Source organism: Nannobrachium achirus (genome assembly GCF_963921795.1).
Source record: "Nannobrachium achirus genome assembly, chromosome: 10".
In the NCBI taxonomy this organism is placed as follows: Eukaryota; Metazoa; Chordata; class Actinopteri; order Myctophiformes; family Myctophidae; genus Nannobrachium; species Nannobrachium achirus.
In genome coordinates, this window is record NC_137819.1 from 35,714,383 (window position 1) to 35,742,164 (window position 27,782).

Below are 27,782 nucleotides of genomic sequence, written 5' to 3' on the forward strand. Positions count from 1 at the left end.
TCTGTAGTACAAAGTAGATTTTTGGTTGTGACTGTTCTGCTGGCAGACCCGACCAGTGTTGGTGCCAAGTTTGGTGCGGATCGAAGCAATGGAGCGCCTCGCAGGTCCGCATGTTACGTTTGTGATGTCCACCCACCCACTCTCTAGTCTAGGCAATTTCAATATAGGATACTTACTTACAAAGGCAGTTTTGCACTTTAGTATTTCTATTTCATTCCTCATTTGTCTAATAAACCTTAATAACAATGGTATTCTACTACAGTATAGCAGAGGATATCTGTCATTTAGATGGATCAATGGAATGGTAAAAAGCTACCGTACAAGGTGTCTCCAAAGATAAGATATTTTTGGTGCTGCTACCATAATGAAGGCAAGTGGGGGGAATGTTCAATGTGCTTTCTCACTTCCTACTGACCATCTGATGCTGGAAATGTCATCATCCACCCATTTAGCTTTAAATTGGTGTGTGCGCGCACAGTCGCACACACACAGATGCATATGCGCACACGCACGCACGCACGCACGCATGCACGCACGCACGCACGTACGCGCGCACTTACGCACGCACGCACACACGCACACACACATCCACCCGTTGGTCAGATTGCCTGATTGATTTCTTCACAAAATGACAATCTTTTAGTATAGAGTACTGTATGTCATTTATTTACACATCACTGTCACCATACACAGACTGCCGACAGTATAGAGGGCACTTTAAAGATGACATGGGCAATGAGAACATGAAGTCATACATGATCAAATTTCAGTTTTTCCTGGTTTTTTCCAATTAATTGGAAGAGCGCCAATATGTGTTGTTGTTGCACAGTAAATGATGTCACTGGAATGCTCAGAGCTCTTGGATGGCAAGAGGAGGTAAAATTAAAAAATACTGTTGAGTCTCCATTATTAGTGTGGTTGCCCGACAGGGCAACACACTGTAGTCCTGGGGAAACTTAATTTTTCTTTCACTAGATAAAACTTTTTTGCGAATCAGATGGTTTTGGAAATTGAAGGAAAAACATTGGAGGAGTGGTGCTAGCTCACATGACAGTTAACTTGCTGCAGTCACGGCAACCACACTTCTTTCTTTCTTTCTAGTTCTAATCATTATTGATCTTCAGGACAAAGAGGTTGTTACAGGTCAGCGCGAAAAGCCTCTCGTTAGTCGCACGGAAGCCTAGGATTGGCTCATTGGTGTCCAGGCTGGTCAACTGCTGCTTGGCGACCTGTCCCACCTGGCGGCCCTGCTTCCTGTTAAAAAGGACCGTGTCAACGGGCGACGGCTGTCTGTAGATGAACACGCGGCGAAGGCACTCCCCAAGGGTCGCATAGGAGAAGTTTGGGGCGCAGGTCGCGAACTTCTTGTCACGTTTCGATGCCTGGACATAGCCTACAATGAACAGACCAGAATAGAACCTTCAGTGTTCACACACGAGGGAATTTGAACTGGAAACAAAACAAAAAAAGGCACAAAAAAGAGCCACAATGTCTGATGGGGGGAATATGAAATAGCAGTACTTGGTCTTTTATCAACGTGATCTAGTGCAGTTTCTTGTGGAGAACTGACTGAACGGTCTTAAAAGTGTACAATTATAGGGCCTCATTCACAAAGTCGTTTGTAACTTTCCTACAATATTTTAGTGTATATTTTCTAAGTAAAGGCCAACTTGCGATTCACGGAAGGAAGTGTAGAGCCTTCATTTGTGTGGATCACACGTGTATCAAATGATGAATCTCACCTGTGCGTAAATCAAAAGCACTTAATTCATGTATGCCTCAGTTGCATTGTTACACGTTCCAACACTATACAATGCAACCAGAACATCCAACGTGAAGCAAACCTCACCGTGGTTAGAACTCCTAATACGATTTCAACGTCGTCACAGAAAAAACTAAAAGATCTTACAGCCTTTTGTATCGCAAGATTCGCAAAACCTTGACAGCTTGATCTAGATCAGTGTATTATGGCAAGCGAGTCCCTAGCATGAACGTGAATCTCTTTAAAAGAAACGTACAAAGTTTAACATCACAGGTTAAAGTTATACACTAATAAAGCATTTTCTTCCCCGGTTGGACGTAGCGCATGGAGGGAACACGTTATTCCAACCAGTTCCTTTCCCCTCCATCAGGTGCCCCGGCTGACCAGGCATTATAGAGACCAGGATTACTGCATGTTTTTGTGAGGGTGCCAACTAGAGATGCGCAGGTGATTATTCTTATTTATTTTTTGCAAATGAGTGGCGATAACCCGCACGCCCCGCCGAGCACCAATTGAGTCTGAAATCTTGCACGACCCGCCCGGGTTCACGGTCAACGGGTCGGCCCGCGCATCTCTAGTACCTACCCTAAGAAATACGGGGAGAACATGCAAACTCCACACAGAAAGGCGCTTTGCCAACCCCTGGGTGCTGATCACGCAGAGGAGAGAACACGACCCCAGTGCCCACAGCGTCCTCAGCGGGAATCGAACCCAGGACATTCTAGCTGTGAGGCACCACCGTGCCCCCTAATACGCTAATAAAGCATGACAGGATATTATATACAGTAAGCTTTTCTAATAAACAATTGCAACAAATACTGGAACACTGCTATCCTTTATAGATTATGGAAAAGAGTTTATTGATCTCTGAGGGGAAATCTGTCTCACCTGCTCTCAAAGTTGCGAGCAGGTGATTATTCTTATTTATTTTTTGCACATGAGTGCAAATTGAGTGCAAATTGCACATGGATTCAAATAACCTATCCATTGTCTACATTGGATAATGGACATGGACACCGATTTCACCCAGGCTGCTTCATCATGGTAAGACATGTAGTCAATTGAATTTGTGTAGCATTCATGTGATTCATGAGTTCCATGATTGCTATAGAGATGAACTATTGCAACATTAGAGGTGCGTCTGTGGTCTCCTGCAACATTAAGGCTTGATAAGCAATTGTAAAAAAAATAATTAGACAAATCATGGTCACACTTGCACAAATGGCAAACACTCTGAGGAACATAACTACATGCTGTTCTAAATGGGTCAACAACAAAAATAAAAATAAAAGAGAAAATCTGTTAAACAGACATATTTTTCTTTTATATGGTATGACAAATGTTGGACACATAAACATTTTATTTGAGGTTTGGCACTATTGTAATTTATTTTGCATGAAGAATAAGGCATTCTAATGAGAGCTATGCATGATTTGTGGCACATATGACATGAGTTTCAGTTGTGTCATAATTGATTCCATACTTGCCACTCGGCAGCATCAAAGGTTGGACTGTAGGCAATGCCTGTGACATACTGTACTAGTGTCATCTCCAGGGGGTGTATTAGCGACGCGTTGTGAGCTTGTAGATCGTCTATTTTCAAACATTTTGTACTTTTACTTTTGGTACTTTAAGTACATTTGGATGCCAATTCTTTCGTACTTTTACTCAAGTACATCTAGACTTCTACTTGTCTGTTGTTGCTTTACAGAGTATTTCAAAAAAAATTAAGATATGTTTTTGGGCTTTTATGCCTTTAGTGATAGGACAGTAAACTGACATAAAATGGGGAGTGACACGCAACAAAGGTAGTCGGGATCGGGAATCGAACCAGTGACACGCTGTCAGGCCTGACAGCGTGTCGCTGGTTCGATGGACCGGTAGGTGAGCGGGCACCCCACTTTACAGAGTATTTCTACATTGCAGTATTGATACTTTTACTTAAAGGACAACTTTAGTTTTTTACAACAAGGGTTCATATTTTAGACAGTCATTAGAGAAAAGAATGTTTTCTATCGTTTTAGTGATTTTAACGATTTAGATTTGCATGCATGCCCCCAGGTTGGGGGCATGCACGTAAGTTAGTGGCTAAATATGTCTTTTTAGAAATAATAAGCCCATTCCCAAGATGCACCGCAATCTTTCATGGGAAGATGTGACTTATGGGTCTGGTGTAAATATAGTAACAAAGAAATTGCCGGCTTATTGTGTCTAAAAAGACATATAGTATTTAGCCGCTTGTACGCATGCCCCCACCCAGTAAATGCAGTAAATGAAAACATTTTAACACTCATCATTTCTTTTCTCTAATTACAATCTAAAATATGAACCAAAGTTATCCTTTAAGTAAAACATGCGAGTACTTTTCCCCATCACTAGAGGCTCTGGAGTTCTCACCTAGGGCATTGAACGTGGCAATGTGGTTCCACATGTTGCTCGGTTGGTCGGGTCGCGGCTGCCAAACCAAGGCGTCCACGTCGTGCCTGAGGCAGAGGCAGGGCATTTCTGGCGGATTGATGTCGACCGTGAACAGGTACTGGTGGCTCCCCAGGTTCACCTGGAGGGAGAGGCGGACAAACCAGAGTAGAAGTGATTAATGCCTGATTTATCAATCCCATTAAGACCTGGAACGCTTCTGTGTCGCGTTAGACTTGAACCCCTTTAACCATTATTTGATGCTTTAGCTATTGAAAAATAGTAGATATACGCTGCACCGAGTGCTGCGCTGTGAGCTCGTAGATCTGCTATTTTTTTTTTATCCAGAAATGTTTTGCAAGTCTCTCGTATTTTTTACCCGATTCTATAAATGTCTTCTAAATCCTTCTAAGGTTTTTGAAAAATGCCTATATAACTGTCAGTGGTTCTCAAACTTTTTCATGTCAAGGATCCCTAGAATTATATGTAACTAGTCCTGTGCCCGGGGGTATGCACAGTATATGAGGGATTGAAATCTACGTAATGTTGGAGAACCCAGACCGGTGCATGTTGGGCAGAACAGTCACCATTGATGTCCAGTTGTGCAATACCTGTCTGTGATGTAGGCATTGTTTCAGCATGAGGCTGTTACCATGGTGGCAACACTGTTTATTATCAGTGATGTCAGCTTGCAGACAAATGGCGGACATCATCTCCAAATTTGGGCATTGTTCCAGCATGCGGCTGTTACCATTGTGGCGACATTGTTTAGTATCAGTGATGTCAGCATGCTCTTCTCCAAATTTGGGCATTGTTTTAGCAGCTGCTGTTACCATGGTGGATGTCACCATGCTCATCCCCAAATTTGGGCATTGTTTCAGTATGTGACTGTTACCATGGTGGCAACACTGTCACTGTGTAGTATCAGTGATGTCAGCATGCAGACAGGCTGACCGCCTGTCTGCAGGCGGCGGACGAACAGACATTTGGTAAATTAATAGTTAGATAGATAGATTGTCCGCCGACCCCATCTCTAAATATTATGTATCAGGGATGCCCCAGAGGCAAATATTTGAGTTGCAAATGTTCACTTTAAAAAATATATATTCCAAGATTTGCAATAAAATAAATCTTGATTTTTCAAAAAGCAGATCTACAAGCTCGCAGTGCGGCACCGACACTGTGAGCTTGTATATCTGCTATTTTTTTTTCATAGCTAAGCATAAAATAATGATTAAAGCAGTTACAATCTATAGTGACACAATTCATGGGTTAATTGTTGAGCCAATAATGCCGGATTTCTACTTGGTTGCACATTGCGTAGCACATGGAAAGTCTAGCTTACAATGTGTCACGCTGTGACACAGCGCGACACATTGGCGCACAACCCAGGCATATACTGTATGAGAGTTCTGTCATCTGTTTAGGAGTGGCTCCTGGAATTATCCCTCTTCCATTATGAGATGCCTGTGAAATGGCAATGCTTTTAATGGTTTCATTATAATGTTAATTTGATGTATTTGTGTACCGTATAAATACATATATTTCTTTTTTGTCAAAGTTGCAATATCATTGTGTTTTAATGCAGCTGAAAGTACAGATTGCCTTGATTTAAAAAATAAAACATAAACATTGTTTGGATATTCCTCCTGTATTTACCTACATACTGTACAAGCAAAAGTAATTTCACCAACAGGGTTAGCATGCCAGGGAGGCTCTAATCACCAAGCCTCTCTTATCAAGGGTGCCTGAGTGTTAGGAAATCTTCCTTTACATTCTCGATTAACTCATACCCTGCCAAAAAAGAAGTTTCTATGATAAAAACGTCTTTAAAACGTCTTTTTCACTATGGACCTCCCTGCCAGACGTCTTCTGAACGTCTTTTTTTTTTTTTTTTTTTTTTAAAAAAAATTGAAAAAAATGTTTTTGAAAAAAAAAAATTTGGACCTCCAACAGTGTACTAGGCATGATCGCGATCGCGAAATTGCATGTTTAACCCAAGCCCCCAGAACCCAGGGCTAGATTTGAAGCAGCCCCGATGGTGGCCACAGTTGGAACTGCAGCCTAAACGCGCATTTTGGCCCCGCCCCCTCCACTCCAGACAATCCTTCCTGTGAGCGGAGAGCAGCGTGACGTCATTTGTGGTCTCGAAATAGTGGCCAATTTCCCCCAGAATGCACCTGGATTAGCTACATGCTAGCACGTAGCCGTTGCTTCAAAACGCCACTGAGCACTTGCATTGAAATGATAGTGGGGGCGGGGCTCGTCCGCTCTCTATTTTATATATACTCTATGGTTTAACCCCCATACCAACCCCATCTTTCAAACATGGCAGCCATGTTTGTTTACATTTGAAGAAAACATAAGGGCTCCTTTCTCCTGAATGCCTGAACGGATTTCCAAGCGGATTTTTTTGTTTGAAAGCTGTGAAAAGCATGCACATGCATAGTGCATGATCTGTGCACGAATGTGTGCACCAGCGTGCACACTATTTTTTTAACCCTTTGTTGGCGAACCGGCAATATAAGAGGTCATCCCACTTTAAAAATGGCACCGACTGAGTTAAGGCAGGTGTCAGGTAGGTTGACAAGTAGCTACTACTATAATACCATTACCCTTGAAATACTTCAGCAGATGGAGAATGTACAGTACTGTAATATATCACTTTCAAACTATGTTAAGTTGACTGAGTTGTGATTGCACGCATAAAACACACCTACACAACACAAAAAAGTCAATGGCTTATTATCAGACGGAACAGCAAAAATCCATCAGCAACAGAAAATCTAACAGAGATTGAACCAGGACCTGTGAAGAGTGTACAGCATGTTACATTTCCCATAATGCCATTGTGTCTAAATTCTCCCTATTGCCCCCACACAGTACGAGAGGGACACACAGACACACATATTTATCTCTCTTCGTGTGGAGCAGCTCTTCATCATCAACCTCAAATTTCACTCCTCGACATCAGACAATTCTCTGCAACCACCTAGACTACTTTGAAAGCAGCCCACATCCAGCTAGTCAACAATCGCTGAATCTAACATTTTCGCTTGAGACAGCTCTATTGTAATGTACCACATCAACAAGCCCTTGACAGGTATTCAGCATCAATCATGCAGACATTGTTCTGCATGCTGACAAGCATTTAACAACAACAAGCCATCCCTCAAGCTCAAGCTTACAAGTTGCAGATGATTTCTCTGGACAATGTTTTGTGATGAGTAACAACCCAAGAAATAGCATGTTGTGCGAGTATCAGGGATGTTGTATGGTAATCTGAACTCCTGTAACAACCTCTTTTTAGGAGCCTAGCCATTTAGATGAGGGTCTGTGAGTGTGGAGCTAATCTCACACACTGCTGGATCGATCAGCTCCAATTGTCTTGTGCACGCTGCTAGAAGTAACTTATTTTTAGAGTGTAAAACTTTATACTGGAAGTCAATGGAGGTCGGATTGGGCTGAAACTTTGACCAAATGGAGATGACTGACGTCCAATTACTAACCTCACAAAGTCCAAGCTCCACATGGAAGCCATGCTGTTATTAGACCCAGCTTGTATACAACATTATATTTCTTTGCTATTTTTACAACATGGCTCTGGATGAGCCTTGCGGTCTATAACAGTGGTTCCCAACCTTTTCAGGCCGCGATCCCCCCACCCTGACGACCACTAAGAGTTGAGGCATTACATTTTGTATAACACGGTTCTATTGTGAAAATAGCAGATCTACATGCGAGGCGTTGTGATTTTCACAATTTCTGCCTCTGATATTTGACAATTTGGCCAATGTTTAATTTGTCATTTTAGAGGTATTAAAAGGTCCTTAAATTGTCACATTAGAAATGTGCAGATATCCTCTATACACTTAAACGTTATGTTGGTTTGTTTACTGTTGAGTAAGAAAACAATGATTCACATAAAGTTAATGATCTGGGGACCCCCCAAAATAATTTGGGGTCCCGACCCACAGGTTGAGAACCACTGGTCTATAAGAGGTTAGGTCTGTTTATCAGGAGCTAATCTTGCAAACAGCTGGCCAGAGTGCCAATTTCTTTCACATATGTTTTATACTCAACATTTTTACAACAGAAGTTAAGCAAGTGGTTGAAAACCAGTGTTGTACACTGTGCCAAGAAGAAACAGCATCAAATAAATCCAAACTGTTAACAAAGTTTTACCTCCAAAACGTGTTGCCATGGCGATGAAAGAGGTGCCTTAAATGAGTTTGGCCAACACGCTGTTCCAACTGGAAGATAAGCCTCTCACCATGCAGCAGATAACACAGCAAGCAAGTCAATATGAAAAAGATGACAGTGACAGCCTCTGTGTAAGATTATATAATTATAATAATTATAGTTATTTATAAATAATTATAGTTAATAGTTATAATTTACTTTCTCCATTCTGTTCTTTAGGCTGTCAGCTCATGCTTACCCAGATCAACTTCAAAAGGACAAAACAGAATATTTTTCAATTATTAGATTTTTGTTGAGGCAATATTTCCAAGAATGGTAACCATTCTGACGAATCATTTAACCAAAACCACAGCATCCCAGTGATGAATGCTACAGCACAAATACAAAATGATTAAGGATTATCATCAGTGATTAACGATTAATGATAAAATGATTAAATCATTAACCACTTAAACCAAGGACATCTAATGGCTGCAATATTGGCAGAGTGCTGTAATGCTAAATGAACCAAAGAAAATTGTGTAACCTTGCATTCATTGCTGTAAATTGGAAGCCCCCCTCCCCAACACTGGCCCAGTGGAAGGCAGAAGTATCGATTTATATACCTCTAGATTATTTGCATTATAAGATTATGGGAAACCCGGACATTTATGACTCCTTACATATTCTCAGACGGACTGATATGAGGACATGGCCCTAGAAAGTGTTAGAAAAGCAACTTCTGCCATAAAGCCTAGCAATGTGTATTTTTTTGCTTTTTATTTTATTTATTTATTTTATCATTAGTATCATTATTATGGTAATGTTTGACTGTTTTGATGTTTTTTGTCTTGAATGTATACCCAACACATTTGAGCCCAGATAACCTGGAATCTACAGTGTAGAGAGTCAGTCAACCACGTCAAGTCAAACTAATTAAATTGTGTAGCATGTTTAATACATGCTCAATGTGCTTCACAGCAAAGGCACACAATATCCATGCAAATGTACAATCGCTTCTGACGTGGGTCTCAGAAAATGAGATCATGAATCCCAGAAATTCTGTGGCTTGATAATAAAAAGGCATCTCAAAATAATGTTGACATTTTGACTTTTAACTGGTTATTTCCCAGCACACAGTCTCCAGAGAGTTTTGACAGAAAAGTAGAGGAATTGTATCTAACCAGCAAAAAGGCAAGGGGTAACCACAAAAGAAAGGAAGTAATAGAACAGAACAGAATTTGATTTGTCTGCAGAAGCCGGAATCCTTCCTTCTCATTCTTCACATATAGGGCCTACTTTTGCAAAGGCAAGATTTCAATCACAGCGAGATGAGCTAATCAGAAATACAAAAAGGGGACAGAGAACAAAAGTACCATCTTAGAATGTCCGCAGCAGCAGAAGTTGTTGTAAAACAAGTTCTTAAGTAACTGAACGTTCTTATCAAAGAAGGGGCAGGTGTCTGTGTGTGCACGTGTGTGTGTGTGTGTGTGTGTGTGTGTGTGTGTGTGTGTGTGTGTGTGTGTGTGTGTGTGTGTGCGTGCGTGCGTGCGTGAGTGCGTGCGTGTGATGAGAAGAGGCAGAGTGGCAGGCATTAGAGGGAAGCGAACACAGATGCATCGATACACAGAGGCCAGATGTCAGTGTTGAAACAAGCTTAGCTTGAAATACCAACCCTACAGTGTACTGTAGAGTACGTCTCCCAGCTGGTCATTAGATTCAGCACTTCAGCAGTAAGGGCAGCTGCTCAGCCTCTCACACCTTGCCATCGGGAGGGGCACATTTTCTATCATTGGCGCCATCATTATTGCCCTCTATACAAAATGTATTTGCCAAAAACAGCAGATTTATTTGGGAGCTTGTAAATCTGGATTTTTTGCACATGCAATAATTGTTCACGTATTATTACATGCCCAGTATAGGGACGCAAGGGTTCAAGTGGACAATTTCCTTAACCCATTAAGACCTGAGGTCTTCTAAATAATAATTACAACAATCTATGATTTCTTGAAAAAAAAATGTACCCTAAACTATTCATTTATACCATCAGTTTGTAAAAGTATGAGTCACTTTTCCCCACATAGATATCTTCTTCATATAAAACGCTTCATGTGGCAATTTTCACAGTACAGGTACTGTACACTGAACACCCGTGAGTAATTGTAAGGCCATTACAGACACAGCCAGTGGGGATCTGACTCATCGCGTCTTTCTCTGAGGATCATAAAGAACATTTTCCATCTTGCCACTTTGGACAGGAACCTGCGACGAGCAGCTCCCCGAGTGGCAAGAGTGCATCATTATTAACCCGAGTGCTTTTATAAAAGGTCAAGGTGTTTTCCTTGTTGATATGACGGTGACCTAAGTTACGCAAATGGAAAGTGGGATAATAAAAGGTCCATTGGTTAACCAACACACTGTACACTGTACATGTGTGCAAACATACAGTGTATGTTCTGCATTTACATGTGAGTGGCTGCTTGGCCTTAGTCTTAATGATCTGGGAAAAGGAAAGAGCGAGGTACAAAACGTTGCAGGTGCACCAAGCCATTCATAGGCCCTGGGCTGAGAACATCGACGGCTCGCAGGGACATGGAAAGAACGTTAGAGGGGCAGGGGCTGAAATATCTAAAAGGTGAAAATATTGAAAATAGCAGACCGCCGCGTTGTGAGCTTGGAGGTCAGCTATTTTCACTACTTGCATTCATGGTCTGGAAAGGGCATTTTTTTACAGACGGATAAAAGGGCAGGGGCTCAAGCCGTGCCTGACGCCTCGTTATCAGCCTGGGAATTCTCTGAAAAGTGGTTGAATGTTTTGAGTCATTGAAACAAAACAAGAAAAGAGCAGCTGGGAATGCTAATGAATCAAGAATGAGCTCGAGGAATATGAGGGTAATTGTAATGCAGAGAATGGGTCTTCAACAGGGGGTCCGGGACCCCTAGGGGGTCCTCAGAGACTACTATGGGGGGGGCAGCCAAATCTTTGTCTGATAGGAACTTTTTACATTAACACTTTAACCCTTGCATCCCTATTCCAGGGGGAACATTTGCTGAAAATATATGATCAACAAGCTTGTAGGTCGGCTGCATTTCGGTGAAGAAATTTTGTGTAGAGGGTCTTTAAAGTGGTTAAATGTCTAAAATACACATTGTTTCATCTCTCTCTCAGCCAAAAAAGATTGAAGACCCCACAAGTAGAGTAATACACTGGTTCTCATGGGGGTCTAAATGGACTCTCTAAAAGGACTGTAACTCCGAGAGTGTAGAAATGGAATCAAATAGACCCTATACAGAGTTAAATTAAGAGTTAAAAAATGGGGTCCATGTCCACATTCTGGCCTAATTAAGGAGGCATTGCAGGCCATTTAATAAAGATTTGGTTTTAGCATACTGCAATACTGAGCCATTTAATGTGTTAATGTTAAATAAAATGTATTTACATTACAGAGCAAAATCACAGCAAGTTGTATCATGGCAACTCCCCAATAAGCAAGCAATTAACGACAGTACTGTATCAAGGAAAAACTCTTTAACGGGAAGTAACCTCAAGCAGAACCTGACTCTACTGCAGGTGTGTGGCCATCTGCCTTGACCCGTTAGGTTGAGGAAGAGAGAGAAACAGAGAGAGAGAGAGAGAGAGAGAGAGAGAGAGAGAGAGAGAGAGAGAGAGAGAGAGAGAGAGACCCATTGCAATGACCCCCCTCTCATCTGGGGGGTCATTGTAATGGAAAACTAATTAATCATTATTTCAGGTAAATTCATCCTATAGCTCTGGAGGGAGGTTGTCCTTTTGTTTTGATGCAATTCATATAGAGTAATTGCGACCGTTAGGTCGCAGTTACTGCCAAAACCTCCACCGGCTGTCTGTCAGTCAGTCTGTCAGTCTGTCCGTCATGTCACACTTTTCCCCAACTCATATCTCCGCCACCGTTGCCCCAATACATGCCAAACTTTGCACATACACTCTTTGCCTGCCAATCCACAACCTCCACCCCTCCAGGGACACCCGGAGCTCCAGGGACCCCCAGGGACCCCCAAAAAACTGCAAAAATGATCAAATGCCGTAACTCGGGCTAGGAGCGACCGGGAGAGCCGGGGCCGGTACCCACGCGTCCGCCGCGGCGGCGCCAAAAGAGCCATCGACATGAATCTGTCCCATATAGCGCCACCATCAGGCCCAACACATTTTTGTACACTGCTCCTACAGATTTTGCCCTAAGATCACGCAAATCGGTACACAGTATGTCTACACTCATGTCATCAACATGGATCTGTCCCATATAGCGCCACCATCAGGCCCATTTTTTCAATCACATTTTTGGACACTGCTCCTACAGATTTTGCCCTAAAATCACGCAAATCGGTACACAGTATGTCTACACTCATGTCATCAACATGGATCTGTCCCATATAGCGCCACCATCAGGCCCAACACATTTTTGGACACTGCTCCTACAGATTTTGCCCTAAAATCACGCAAATCGCTACATAGTATGTCTACACTCATGTCATCAACATGGATCTGTCCCATATAGCGCCACCATCAGGCCCAACACATTTTTGGACACTGCTCCTACAGATTTTGCCCTAAAATCACGCAAATTGGTACATAGTATGTCTACACTCATGTCATCAACATGGATCTGTCCCATATAGCGCCACCATCAGGCCCAACACATTTTTGGACACTGCTCCTACAGATTTTGCCCTAAAATCACGCAAATTGGTACATAGTATGTCTACACTCATGTCATCAACATGGATCTGTCCCATATAGCGCCACCATCAGGCCCAACACATTTTTGGACACTGCTCCTACAGATTTTGCCCTAAAATCATCTAAATCGGTACACAGTATGTCTACACTCATGTCATCAACATGGATCTGTCCCATATAGCGCCACCATCAGGCCCATTTTTTCAAACACATTTTTGGACACTGCTCCTACAGATTTTGCCCTAAAATCACACAAATCGCTACATAGTATGTCTACACTCATGTCATCAACATGGATCTGTCCCATATAGCGCCACCATCAGGCCCAACACATTTTTGGACACTGCTCCTACAGATTTTGCCCTAAAATCACGCAAATTGGTACATAGTATGTCTACACTCATGTCATCAACATGGATCTGTCCCATATAGCGCCACCATCAGGCCCAACACATTTTTGGACACTGCTCCTACAGATTTTGCCCTAAAATCATCTAAATCGGTACACAGTATGTCTACACTCATGTCATCAACATGGATCTGTCCCATATAGCGCCACCATCAGGCCGATTTTTTCAAACACATTTTTGGACACTGCTCCTACACATTTTGCCCTAAAATCACGCCGCGACCTGACGGTCGCTTATCTCCCGATTAGGGAGTCTTACTGGTATAGTATAATATTTCAAAGTGTCACATGACAGAGTATATTTATCAGATAATTGACCTAGCATTGTATTTGTCATCATGGGTATGTATTGCAAACAGATAATGTTTTGTTTGTTTAGTTTTTGGAGCGGTGAAAGCGCTCCCAATAGACAGGTATGTCCGTGGCTGGCTGGCTGGCTATGTGGCTGGCTGGGTATGTCTGTAGCCTGGCAATACCTTGAGTGGCCACACAAGTTAAAGGAGGGGCGCTGTTGTGCAGGCAGGCAGGCAGGCAGGCAGGCAGGCACGCGCGCACGCACACACACACACACACACACACACACACACACACACACACACACACACACACACACACACACACACACACACACACACACACACACACACACACACACACACACACACACACACACACACACACACACACACACACACACACACACAGCTCCACTTCGAACCGAGGTTTGATTTTTTTCATTAGCTCTTGCGGTGTTTTGGGAAGATACAACAATATAAAATAAATCATTCATGAACCATCAGTTGAGAGTTAGACCATCAACAGTAGGGGGGAATGCAATCAGATTCGCCAGAGATGCATTTCTGATAGCGTGCAAATATTAAGTGGATAAATCACACCATGATACAAAATGATAATCGCTTTTCAGTTATTGTCACAACAATATCACACAACCAAACAAAACCAGGAATACAAAGATAGCACCCAGACAATATTAAAATTATCTTGTATCAATTGAAAGTGACGTGTAAATAAACGCTCAACTGTTTTACATGGAACTGATAAACCCATAAATACAACTATCCCTAGTAAATCTTTCTTTCCTTCCTTCCTTCCTTTTTTATCAGGTCATCCAGACCGTATCTAGGGATGATCGTCAGCTCAGGAGACCATTGAGAAGTGCCATGTTTTTATTTTCTAGATAGTCAGTGTGCCATGTCAACATACATTTTAAAGACACCCATCAGAAGTCTGACATATTTTGATTGTCAGGACATTATAACGATCATTAGAGCAATAACCCACCTATCTCCCTGACTCCCTCCCCAGTAAAAAATCGGATTTTAAGGAATGTAGAATTATGTGCAGGATGTAATATGCTGCAAATTGGGTGACTTAATTTAATTAACCATGTTTTAAAATTAACAAATTTAAATGTATTGTTTTATTGACAATAAACCATATGATGCTTATATGTAGCCATATGCAACATTATACAAATCCCTGGAATGTTGGTGATATGGCTGTGTGCGTCTGTGTCTTTGCCTTATTATTCTCTGTTGTGCTAAAGAAAACATATGACCTGACTTTTGTTATTTCTAGTTTCTCCCAGTTTAGTCGTTGCCAATTCCCCCTGTGTACACACAGTACTCCCCGTCACAATCCCTATTGTTGGTCTTCGGGAGGGTGCGTACCAGCCACTTGTTTTCACCTAACTATGGAGTTTCACCGGGAGGGTGTAACACATGTGTAGGGAACATGCTAATCCCTCCCAGTTTTCTGCCACCTTCTGAAAAGGTGCCCCGACCAACCTGCAGGAGTCGCTAGTGCATCGACAGAGAACACCCTCCCCTGCCTGCTTCCCACCCCTCTTAACACGACCGATAGTGTTCATCACCCAGACAGGCTGGAGGCACCATGGAGGAATCAAACCCCAGTCTCCACGGCGCTGGTCAGGAACTTGACCCGGGCAACCACCTTGGAAGCCCCAGAGCCAAAGCATTGTGTAATACATATTGACACCTCAACGGATTGTTTCTTTCGTAAGGAGAGATATCTAATATTTCAGCAAAAACAATGACAAATATCAACCCCCTCTCGACAGGCATTTTATGAGATGGCGTGGTAGCATTATCTCTGGCAGCCGGTCCACAAATCTGTTTCCCTCTCCTGTCAAACGCAGAGTGAGGTGACGTGAGTCAGCTGTGCTGCGTGAGTAACAAGACACAGAATTTCAAAAGGAAAGGAAAAATGAGAATCTGGACTTACAGGAGTACATTTCACACCCAGTTCACCCCCCCACTCACTGACTCACTCTGAGACAATCTGTCTGTGGTATTAACCACTTAAGCCCTTTATACTTGTAATAAGTTGTGAATTTGTAGATCTGCTATCATTTCTATTTTTGACCATTTTCAAAATATGACAAAATAGGGATGGCAGGTTGAAAGTCGGATAGATATATTTCTAATAAACATCCTCTCAGACTCTACTGAGCTTGAGTAACACAAAAAACGTACTCTGAAAGCTAATTTATACTGACGGTCGCAGTTACTATCAAAACCTCCACCGGCTGTCAGTCAGTCTGTCTGTCAGTCAGTCAGCCTGTCCGTCACGTCACACTTTGTCCCTATCCATGCCAAACTTTGCACACACACTCTTTGACTGCCAAACCACAACCTCCACCCCTCAATTCTCACATGCCCCTCTTCTAGCGCCACCATGACACTGCTCCTACACATTTTGCCCTAAAATCACGCAAAGTGGCGCACAGTATATCTAGAGTCAGGTCATCAACATGGATCTGTCCCATTTAGCGCCACCATCAGGCTGACTTTTGCTAAACACATTTTTGGACCTGACGGTTAATTATCTCCAGATTAGGGAGTCTTACTGGTGTATATATATTGTAAATATGCAAATAAGTGTATATACTGTTACTACTAAATTCTTATTAATTCATTCTCAATTAGAAAAACCTCTCAGTCTCCATGATCAGAGAAACATGTGTCCGCGTTTGCACAAGCTGGGCCATAAATAATAACTTGAATTCATATAGCACCTTTCAAAAACCCAAGGACGCTTGTCTCGTTAACTGTGGCATGTCAATGAAGGGAGAGGCAGAACTTTACAAGGCTGTCTGCAAGGAGGGTCTTGGTCAATGGATGGTGATGGATGCACGGTGCTGTACGAGGTATCTTTTACTCACCACCTGAGTGGCCTTGAGCGATTCTCCGTCAAAGTAAGCCAGGCTGGAGCCATCCTCTGGGAAGCCGTCACAGTCCTCCAGCTCCTGAGAGTTACAGGGGGGCTTCTCTCTGTCAGGGTTACTATTCTGGATAGAGGAGAGGAGAGGAGAGGAGAGGAGAGGAGAGGAGAGGAGAGGAGAGGAGAGGAGTCTTGATTTGGCTTCTTTCAGCACTAAGAGATTATTATACTGATTAAGAACAGAGGTGAGATGAATCAGTGGCTGGTCCAGCTGGTCCAGGAGCTCAGGTTTGTTTGTGACTGGTGAGGAACTGTGGAGATTGGAATGTGATGGAGGAGGTAGGCTCTGAGCAACAGAGGAGGTGAAAGCTGGAGACTGTGGAAGCATCACATTGCAACATGTTTCGGCTTTTATTTCTGCTATTTTGATTGTTTGAAAATGTTCCACTATAATGACACAGCCAAAATTAATAGGTATGCCAGGTTTAAAAGTGGTTAAAGATTAGTTGGAACATATCTTTGACAAATCAAATTGCTTGGCCTGTAACTACAATTGCATAACAGATGACATGAGGTAGGTATAAGTGGCAGAGCCAAATGTTATGAAAGCAAGAAGGAAGTCGTCAACGTCAATCCTTCTTCGGGCAATCTTTTCTTGAGCCACGTATACAGAAGATAAATGCTCCCTTAGGTAGGTATACTAGCTCTAGTATATGAGGCCTGGTGGATCAACTAGCAGGGTGTGTACAGTATGTACTGTATTATAGACACAGACCTAACAGTGATGTCACTCTCACATTGACTTGTGAACTGTGCCACACGTCATCATTCTGCACTACACTGTAAAACCCCCCCTTGCTGGTTGGTCGGGGGACACCTGTTAAAAGAGCAATTACGTGCTAATCTTGCAGCTCTATTTAAATTTTAATGGCTCTTCCCTGTTTAAAAAACCTTAAGCTGCACAGATAACTCCTCTATTATATTGGAGTAATGGCGAGTATAAGGCTAGATGGAAGGAATTGGAATCTGGTCTTATTTCGGATTTCCCCCTTCAGGCTGTAATAGGCGATAAGGGCTTGGTGCTCAGACTGTAAAGGATAGAGAACCCAAAGGGTTGTGAGGTCATGTGGAATCAGCAAAATGCTTATAGACTCTTTAGATGGTGTGCTTTTGATAGTGACTTTGCTCCAAATAGGATAGATAGAAGGTTTGAAGCCTGGAGGGATAAGGGACTTACTAACTACATTTTTTTTGCTTTTATGCCTTTATTGATAGGACAGTAGTAGACTGACAGGAAATGGGGAGAGAAATGGGGAGTGACCAGCAGCAAAGGCAGTCAGGATCGGGACTCGAACACAGGACACACTGTCAGTATGTGGTATGTGCCTGGACCGCTAGGCCAGCAGCCTTTCCAAAAAAGAAAATATGAAATCTCACCAGGTCTTCCGTGGTGAGGTAAGTCAGCCTCTCGTGGATGAGGGCCGCCTGTTCCTCGCTCACCAGGTACTCTCCTCTCCTGTCACCCAACACCAGCTCTGTCCACATGGGCCCTTCATCACGCTTCTGGAGAGTCACCTCCAGGCTGGAGGAAATGAGAGACGGTAAGTCGCATACACGTACGCAAACTACGCATCAGGCAGAGAAGAGGCAGAAAGAAGGATAGATACGCATACCGCACGCACGCACGCACACACGCACGCACGCACACACGCACACACGCACACACGCACACACGCACACACACACACACACACAGTGGTGGAAAAAAAGGTAGTACTCACATTTCTTACTTAAGTAAAAGTTATCAATACTGCAATGCAGAAGAACTCTGTTCCAAGTAAAAGTGTGAAATTCTATATTCACTTGAGTAAAGGTACAAAAGTATTAGCATAAAAATAACAAAAGTAAAAGTACTCATTATACAGAATGTCCCATTTCAAGTTTTCAAATGAATAGTTTTTTTTTAGTAAATAGCTGATCTACAAGTCTCTGAGATCTAGTGGAGTAGAAGTAAAAGTACTGAATTTTTTTTACTAGACTGTAAGACTAATTTAAAACTGTCGCTCACTGAAAACAGATTTTCAAGTTATTTTCAGTGAGTGACACCATTGTGCGACAAAATATAAATTAGGCCCAACTCTATTCAAATACTGACGTACAGAATCACAAACACGTGTTTGGCAAGAGCTTTTTGCCAGGACAAGTTTTCTTAGAAACGCACCAACGAAACGTGTGAAAACATGTTATGCAACATGTTTTTATATTAAGGAACAAAAGGAGAATTGTCGGAGCAGAAGCACGACATTGAGGACTGGACATCATGGGAGATGAGAGTGCTTTCTACGTGGGCATGAATAAATATAAAGACACAGTAAATTAATTATTATATGAATGAGGTATGGATTGAAGGGCCACATATTGTCTCACCTTGCTGCTTAGAAAATTCTGTATCACTTGGAATCACATTTACGGATTATACAGAAAAACATATCCACAAACAAATCATCCTGTCTATGGTTTACTACCAAACAGAATGAAAAGAAACATATTTTTTGTTTCTCCGGATTGCTCCATAGTGGGTTCCCATACAGTTTCCCATACAAGGCTTTCTAAACATTTCCTAAACCCCACCACTATCCGGGAGAGGCAACGTGTATGTTTGGCGATCAAGTGGCGTGACAGTACCACCTCATCTTCTCAGGGTGCTGAATAGCACAACAGAAGCGGCAGAACAACAGCACCCAATAGGGGAGGGAGGGAGAGGTGGCCAACCTTTTATCGTCTTTGATAATCCAAGTGCTGGCCTCCATGTCCACAGGTGCGTGAAGCTGGCCCTCTAGCAAGGGGGGATATCCCTGCACTCCCACTTTCAGTCTCTCTGCGGTCAGCTTGAACTGCACCTGGTCTTTGGTGATGCCCTGTGGCATGCGTACAGACACTGTGACATCCTCCGCCGTCTGCTGCCAGAAATAAATGGGATCTGAATGGGAACGGTGAAAGGGGGGGGGGGGGGGGGGGGCATGCATGGCAATAACGTTAATGACAGTCTTGTTTTATAGCTCACCATCCGTTGCAGGGTCATACATAAAACATGCAATACGATACGCGAATGAATAATAAAGAAACATGGTGGATGTGAGAATATTGGAGAATGAATTATCATAATTTAATTTAGTTTCCAAGGCTCACAGTTAAGCTTATCAACCCAAATTCAACTGTTGAGGAACGATTTGCCTCTTCAGCGTATTTCAGTGCCGGAAGTAGCATTGATTATTTAACTCTCATTACCCATCAAATATATTCCCAAGCACATGCTAGGGCATTCATAAAAAATTTGAATATTCGCATATTCAAATATCAAAGTCACTATTCGATGTTGTTCACTGAAGTTGAATATTCGCGTATTTATATTGTATTTTTAGTTTTCTCTTTAAAAAATATATAGTTTATAAAGCTTGGCTAGATAGGAAGTCATAAGAATGAGTTGTCAATGCCCCTGGTGGATGAATCTGTTAATGCTCTATACCAGGGGTTCTCAAACCTTTTTAGGCTGTGACCCTGGGGACCACTGGGGACCTCCACCCTGAGAAGCACTTGGAATTGTAGTTGCGACCATAGGTCGCATTTACTATCAAAAGCTCCACGGGCTGTCTGTCAGTGAGTCACACTTTTGCCCTGCTCATATCTCCACAACCGTTGCCCCGATCCATGCCAAAATTTCCACACAAACTCCTTGCCTGCCAAACTACAACCTCCAAGGACCCCCGGAGTTCCAGGGGGACCCCCAGGTCCCTGGGGGACCCCCAGGTGTAAAAACAATCACCACATACACGTCACACTTTCCCCCTACTCATATCTCGGCCACCGTTGGCCCGATCCATGCCAAAATTTCCACACAAACTCCTTGCCTGCCAAACTACAACCTCCAAGGACCCCCGGAGTTCCAGGGACCCCCAGGTCCCTGGGGGACCCCCAGGTGTAAAAAAAAATACCAAATGTGCAAAAATGACCAAATGACCACCCCCACGGGGCTGCTCACAGGGAATTCCCAGGGACCACCCACTCCTGGTGCTCCAGAACGGATGCAAAAGTGGTGGCGCCCCCAGTGGAGGACCCCCTCCACTGCAGCTCAGATAAAATGCCCTAACTTGGCCTAGGAGCGTCCGGGAGAGCCGGGGCCGGTACCTATTCGTCCGCCAAGGCAACGCGGAGACCCCACCCCTCATTTCTCACATGGCCCTCTTCTAGCGAGACCTACGGTCGCTTATCTCCTGATTAGGGAGTCTTACTGGTATAATTAATGTGACTCGGTTCTGCAGATAAATATTGTGAAAATAGCAGATCTACATGCTCACAACGCTTCGCAACGCAAGGCGTGTCGAATATTCGACTATTCGAATACTTTGAGGTCAAATAATTCGAATACTAAAAATCACTATTCGTGAATGCCCTAGCACATGCACATGTGCAGACGCTGCATGCAACGTCATAGCCATTTGCCAATTTACACCCAACAGACAATTTTAATAACAGAATCCTTCATACAAAGACTTTCAGTCTATTTTGATTTTTTCACAAAAGCGAGTCAGAGTTCATTACCTGAGTGAGGACCTAGATTATGACTACTATAGGGCCCAGGTGATGGCCCGATTGATTGATTGATTGAAGACTTTATTAGAAGTTTGCATAGGAAAAGGTACAGTTTCATGACGGTACAGTTCACTGGTACAAGGTCTACTAAAAGGAGATCCATGAAAAGACTAAGCTTATTTCCACTGGAAACCATTGAAGTATCTCATATAACATTGAATGACAGACAAATAGAACACAGTACTATGCAGTAGATATGTAAAGAAAAGCAAAAAGAAAACAGTAAGTCTAAACAAACAGTATATACAAAGAAGGGGCAGGGGAGGGTAGGGTTGGGCTAGGTTAGTTTTTTTTACCAGTTGCGAACGGCTGCTGCCTGATACTAATCAGATTTTCCTAGACCACTGATTACCGATGTTTTGACTGATGTTTTGTCAACTAACATAAATTTTCTGATCAATTACAAAAAAATCTTTCTATTTGAGAAATGTAACTTATAAGCAAACAAATAAATAGAAATAAACAAAACTTTTGGATATATACAAAAACTTAAAGTTATACCATGTAACTTTTTTTATAAAACAAATCTTAAAATTGTCCTAACTGTTAAATCGTTAAAGTTTTAGAACACCCACTCCGTTATTTTCAGCTTCTGAAGCCTTCTCTTTCTATGTTTTCTATGAGCCGTGAGGGGGGTAGAATTTCGCGGCAAAATGACGTAATCTGCATCATCTGTATACGTTGTGTATACGTTGGCCAATCACATCGCAGATCATACACACATGATACACTACCGGCCAATTACAGTGCATCTTGCGTCTTTTCAGGAAATAGCTTGCTTCAACACAGCTTTGTTTACACTGGTCTAGAAGTCTAGCATGTAACTCCCCAACCGCTGCTCGTAGAGGGACACGAGACCCCTCTATAGATGCGTCTCTGTGAGGCGAGGCGGACGCGGTGGTCTGAAGGCCTGGTCCGCGACGAAAAACGGCCGAAAAAAGCAGACGCGACCGCGGTTTGCTATACTGCTACAGACCACTAGTTGAGCAACTTACACAGTATAGCTTTAAGTATATTTATTTCAACTTTAATAATGAAAAGAACATTTTACTCATGTCAAGAAATGGCCAACATATCAACCCTAGGAGCCAGCAATAACACACTGTGCACGCCGTTTCATTCCTTCTTCAGCTAGTCTTTTGGGAATAACATGCCAATGGAGCCAGACAAAATAACAAATGTATGTGTCATTTATTAAGGAGGTAATAGCCAGGGCAGCGGTATGGGGTGTGATGAATTACAAGAACACACAGGATGACATGCTGTGATTGTGGAACAGGTTTTAAAAGACCAATTTAAGAGCAGACTTTAAAGGACCAAATTAAGCGAGGCGTTGGCATTTGACTTCTTCTAAGGGAAGAAAGGAAGGAAGGAAGGAAGTCAGCACAGTTGTGCGCGCACACAGAGCACACATTCACATTCAAAACTGACATTGGCAGTCAGATGCAGTAGCGGTTCGTACGTATATTGCGCCCTGTGCCAGGTAGTATAGCGCCGCCCTATGGCCGCGCAAAGCGCGGCCGGAAAAATCGGATATTTGCGGGCAAATTATGCATTTTTTTAAGTTAAAATCGGTTCGGTTCTACACGGCGGCAGAACCATTTTGGGCTTAATATAATAGGGTTTATGATCTGACTGCCTTACCTTTGTGCTGGTCAGGAAAAATGGTTGTTTCACAGTCACGCACAGTGAGACAAGAGTTCCTATATCCTGGCTGATATAGAGCCTGAGGTCTATGTTTTCAAGAACAAAATAATCCTCTCCATGTGATGTTTCAGGGCAAGCAACTATATTATAATATCTAGTCATGTCCACAGATGTGAGGAACTCCATGCTGTTGTTGTTTTCAATATTTCAATACTGGCGCGTGGATATGACATCACAAGGAGGGGAGGGGGGGGGGGCGGAGTGTATTGCTTGGAGCTGCCAGCCTCTATCATACCACCAGGTGGTGTTGTTGTATTCGGTCTGATTTAAACAGACAAGCGAGTGGACGGTTGAGCTGTTTTGCACGGCGTTCACTCTACTTTTTTTTTTCTTTTTCTTCTTCTGGCGCCCCCGCAAAGTGCCGCCCTGGGCAATCGCCCCGCTAGCACACCCTTGGGGCCGCCACTGGTCAGATGATGCATCTATCTTTTGGCCTACAGTGTATCTGATCATAGAATGACTTGACTGGCTGACTTGGCATTCTCACTGATGAGAAAGAACATTTTGATTGAAATCTTGCATGTTTGAGTCCCAATTATATTTTTAGAATCAGAATTATGAATTTATTGTCAGATCACAGGTTTACAGGTGTAAAGAAGTCCAGATGTAGTAGCAGGTATATATAGTTATATATACACAATGTTTAGAACATTACCATCAAATGCAGATGTGTACATAAACTTGCCTCCATGAGGCAGGGTTAATAGGTAGCAGCAGGAGGAAACTTTTCAGTAATCGAGTGTTCAGGCACTTGATACTGCGGTAGAGCTCCTTAAAACTCATTCCCTGCGAACCCAAAATATGGCTGTGCGCTAATACTGCCAGGAATATTATAAATGTTTCAGTTCTACAGTACAGCATCCAACGAGGCTTTAAATGGCTGGAGGCTGTACTGGATTTAATATACCACTAGAGAGCACCAACGATAAGCACTCCAGGGTTTGCTATAGGCCTCATGATAACATAGCCTATTAGCCTGCTCCATCCGGTTTACATGGGGCCGGGAGCTAATGCTAGCGTGGAACAGCGTGGGACCCTGAGCGCCACATGTGCGCTTGATGGTGTAATTAACCTATCGCCTATCGCCTGGGACATGCATACACGCCACAGACACTTCAAACCGGATCAAAATCCGACGTACTGAAGCTGCGTTATGGATTGTAGTTTTATTGAGGCTAACGGCTAGCATAGGCCAGTTTAACATAGAGAAGGCCTGAACTTTCGGTGATGTCATGATCTCATCCTTAGTTTTCACATTCGCTCCTTACAATGGCAGAAGGTAGGAACGACCCCTTCCTCCGCAAAGAATATCCAAAAAATTGCTAAAAAATTGCTTTTTATATAAAAGTCGATCGGCAGGGAGCCCCCTAGTTAGAATGTCGATCTGGGAGTTGATTGGCACTGATGTGGTTGCAGTAGCGATGTGAACAGATTGTAGCTGGAGTGGCAACTGTCCTTAATGATACACAGAGCTTTGACAATGCATCGCTTCTCTTATAGGCTACTGTAAATCCTGGAGGGAGGGAAGCTCACCTCCCACAATGCGCTGGGATGTCTGCACCATTGTACTTTTTACGAATTACCTTTCCCCATAAATGTTTTTTTCTGTCATCAGAAAAGCATTTCCAAATAGTGCCATTGTGTTCTCAGTCAGTCAGCTATTGATGATATCATACAAAAACTGTAACGTTTTAACATGGATGTTGTAGGAAAGGTTAGCGTGTGAGAGTGTGTGTGTCATTTAGATTAATAACAAGAAGAGCGCACAGATGCAATCTATATTTGAGGCAATACCGCAATACCGCCGAGGCCAATTATTGTGAAATTCAGGGTAGAGGCGCAAATACATCCGGTGTTCTAGATAGATGTGCTGTGACTGCTCCTCGAGAAAAAAAATCTTTATGTCCTCCTTCTACTGTGAAGCATTATCTATTAATTTATGTTAATTTGTTTCTAATGTTTAACTTTTTTAACTCTTTTAGTGCCACCCGTTCACCACTAGAGGGCGCCCCAGGTGCCATAGAAAATCCCATAGAGATATGCTGGTATATGCAGAAGCCCATGCAGCCATGACTTGCCTGAACACTTTCCTTTGTGCATGTACAGGAAGAGGATGAAGTTAGCTTGAAGTTAGCTATTGGCTACCAAGCATTTTAGAAGCCTTATTTTCGTGAACTTAGCCATGATTAAACCTTGCACACCTCATGCATGGGAAAAAAACAGAGAAGAATGAGCTCTAAAAAATCCAATGCAATCCTGGATTGCATTGGAGTGGATTTGTGCAGTTTGTTCACAGCTTTCAAACAAAAAAATCCGATTGGAAATCCGTTCAGGCATTCTTGAGATAATCGCCATTATGTTTTACATGTTATGTAAACAAACATGGCTGCCCTGTATGTTAGATGGGGTTGTATGGGGGTGGAACATGCAAAATCGCGATTGAAATCATGTTCACTAGATTTGATGGGGTCCCAAAAAAATGTAATACGTTTTAAAAAACCGAACATGTTCGGTTTTGGCACTGGATGATTAATATGAACCTACATAATATTTATTCTTGTTAAATGCTAATGAAGTACTCAGCTAGGTGTGCCTATACTAGAGAGTGCATTTGGGAGTTGAGGTTAGAATGTTCTGTACGTATATTAATTATGGGTGTACAGCAGGGGTCTTCAACAGGGGGTCCGTGACCCCTAGGGGGTCCGCGGAGGTACTGCAGGGGGTCCGCGAAATTATTGATTAAAAAAAAGAAAAAAGAAAAAATTCAAAAAATGTTTTATTTTTTTATTTTTAATTCTTTTTGCCATTTTTCACATTTATGTAAAAAAATAAATCATGATTCTATCCATTTTGAATAGCTTGAATACATGATTACTATGCAATTGACATATTGTTGATATTATTGACATTTGTTCTCAGTTAATAAGTAGTATGTTTAGAAATGGTAGTGGTACAGCCCACCCTGCTCGCTGTAACTTGTACATGTTTAAAATAAAAAATATGTCGTAGCCCCGACCCCCCCACCCTACGAGGTGGTAGGGGGTCCCTGCTCCATCTCCCCATCAGTTTGGGGGTCCCCGGCCTGAAAACGTTGAAGACCCCTGGTGTACAGTATACCAGTAAGACTCCCTAATCGGGAGATAAGCGACCATATATGGATTCTGTTAGTGTGGATCTCCTAACAGGGCATCATCTGGGATACAATCCCTTTTATGCCCATATATGGAGATCCCTAACAGAATCCCTTTCATGCCCATATATGGAGATCCCTAACAGAATCCCTTTTATGCCCATATATGGAGATCCCTAACAGCATCCCTTTTATGCCCATATATGGAGATCACTAACAGCTAACAGAATCCCTTTTATGCCCATATATGGAGATCCCTAACAGAATCCCTTTTATGCCCATATATGGAGATCCCTAACAGAATCCCTTTTATGCCCATATATGGAGATCCCTAACAGAATCCCTTTTATGCCCATATATGGAGATCCCTAACAGAATCCCTTGTATGCCCATATATGGAGATCCCTAACAGAATCCCTTTTATGCCCATATATGGAGATCCCTAACAGAATCCCTTTTATGCCCATATATTATGGAGAAATCCCTGCTCTGAGTATCTGACATCAGTGTGATGTCACCTGTTTATGCCCATATATGGAGATCCCTGCTCTGCGTATCTGGTTGCTATGGTAAACAGTTGGTTGCTAGGGTAAAAAAACATGGTTGCTATGGTAAACAGTTGGTTGCTAGGGTAAACAGTTGGTTGCTAGGGTAAAACCATGGTTGCTAAGGTGGTTGCTAACGTACACTAACAGACCAGCAACAACAGACTGTTGCCACAGCAACGTACACAAAGGTTTGTGTACACATGTGGTGTGATGTCATACTGATGCAGAGATATGAGCAGGGCAAAGGTGTGACGTGTGACGTGTGACCGACGGACGGACGGCCGGTGGAGGTTTTCATAGTAAACTGCTCCCTGACGGTCGCAATAATCCAAATGAGCGGTAACAGTTACAAAGTCTGTGATATCCTTAATACATTTAAGGTTATGTATTAAATATGGATTACATATGTGCCCCACCTTGATCATAAAGGGTAGCTAATTAAATATACTAGAAGCTGTCTAGTCGGCGACCTGGCCAACTCGGGAACGATGTAAATAGGGAATGAATGCCCCGCCCTTTAATGCAAACCCCATTATACCTGTTGTCATAGGCCCCGTTTTGACCATCTGTTTGCCTGTGTCCATTTATGCCCATATATGGAGATATCTGTATCTGTCTATCTGTCGGCGTCCATTTTATGTCCATATATGGAGATTACTACAGATACAGTTCTGGGTCCATTTTATGCCCATATATGCCCATATATGGAGATATCTGTCTATCTGCGTCCATTTTATGCCCATATATGGAGATCTCTGTATCTGTCTGTCTGTGTCCCTTTTATGCCCGTATATGCCCATATATGGAGATATCTGTTTATCTGCATCCATTTTTAGCCCATATATGAGATCTCTATCGCTTTTTGTTTGTTTCTTCTTTAAGCAGAATATGCAGCCTGCTTAAATCTGCATCATTCAAGTCATCCTCCCAGTCCCACGCTTTTTTGCTTGTCTTATGTTTGTCTTTGTCTCTTTTATTTTCTTTTTTGGAGCTGGAGAGTTCAGCTTGAGTTTTTTTGGAGAACCTGTTTTTTGTCGGTCTTGTGCTGTTGATTTAGC

At 42.6% G+C, this 27,782-nt stretch overlaps 1 protein-coding gene across 1 annotated transcript in view; it reads right to left on the reverse strand.

Annotated features, from left to right (window-relative positions):
• Nucleotides 1–716: 716 nt before the first annotated feature.
• The window catches only part of nudcd1 (NudC domain containing 1), a 39,834-nt gene continuing 12,768 nt past the window's right edge, over nt 717–27,782 (reverse strand). The window contains exons 6-10 of the mRNA XM_080734869.1: nt 19,462–19,669; nt 18,127–18,271; nt 16,691–16,816; nt 4,160–4,319; nt 717–1,393 (exon numbers count right to left, since the gene is read on the reverse strand). Of these exons, the coding sequence (XP_080590995.1) occupies nt 1,104–1,393; nt 4,160–4,319; nt 16,691–16,816; nt 18,127–18,271; nt 19,462–19,669 (929 nt within the window). The 3' untranslated portion in view covers nt 717–1,103. The remainder of the gene's footprint in view (nt 1,394–4,159; nt 4,320–16,690; nt 16,817–18,126; nt 18,272–19,461; nt 19,670–27,782) is intronic.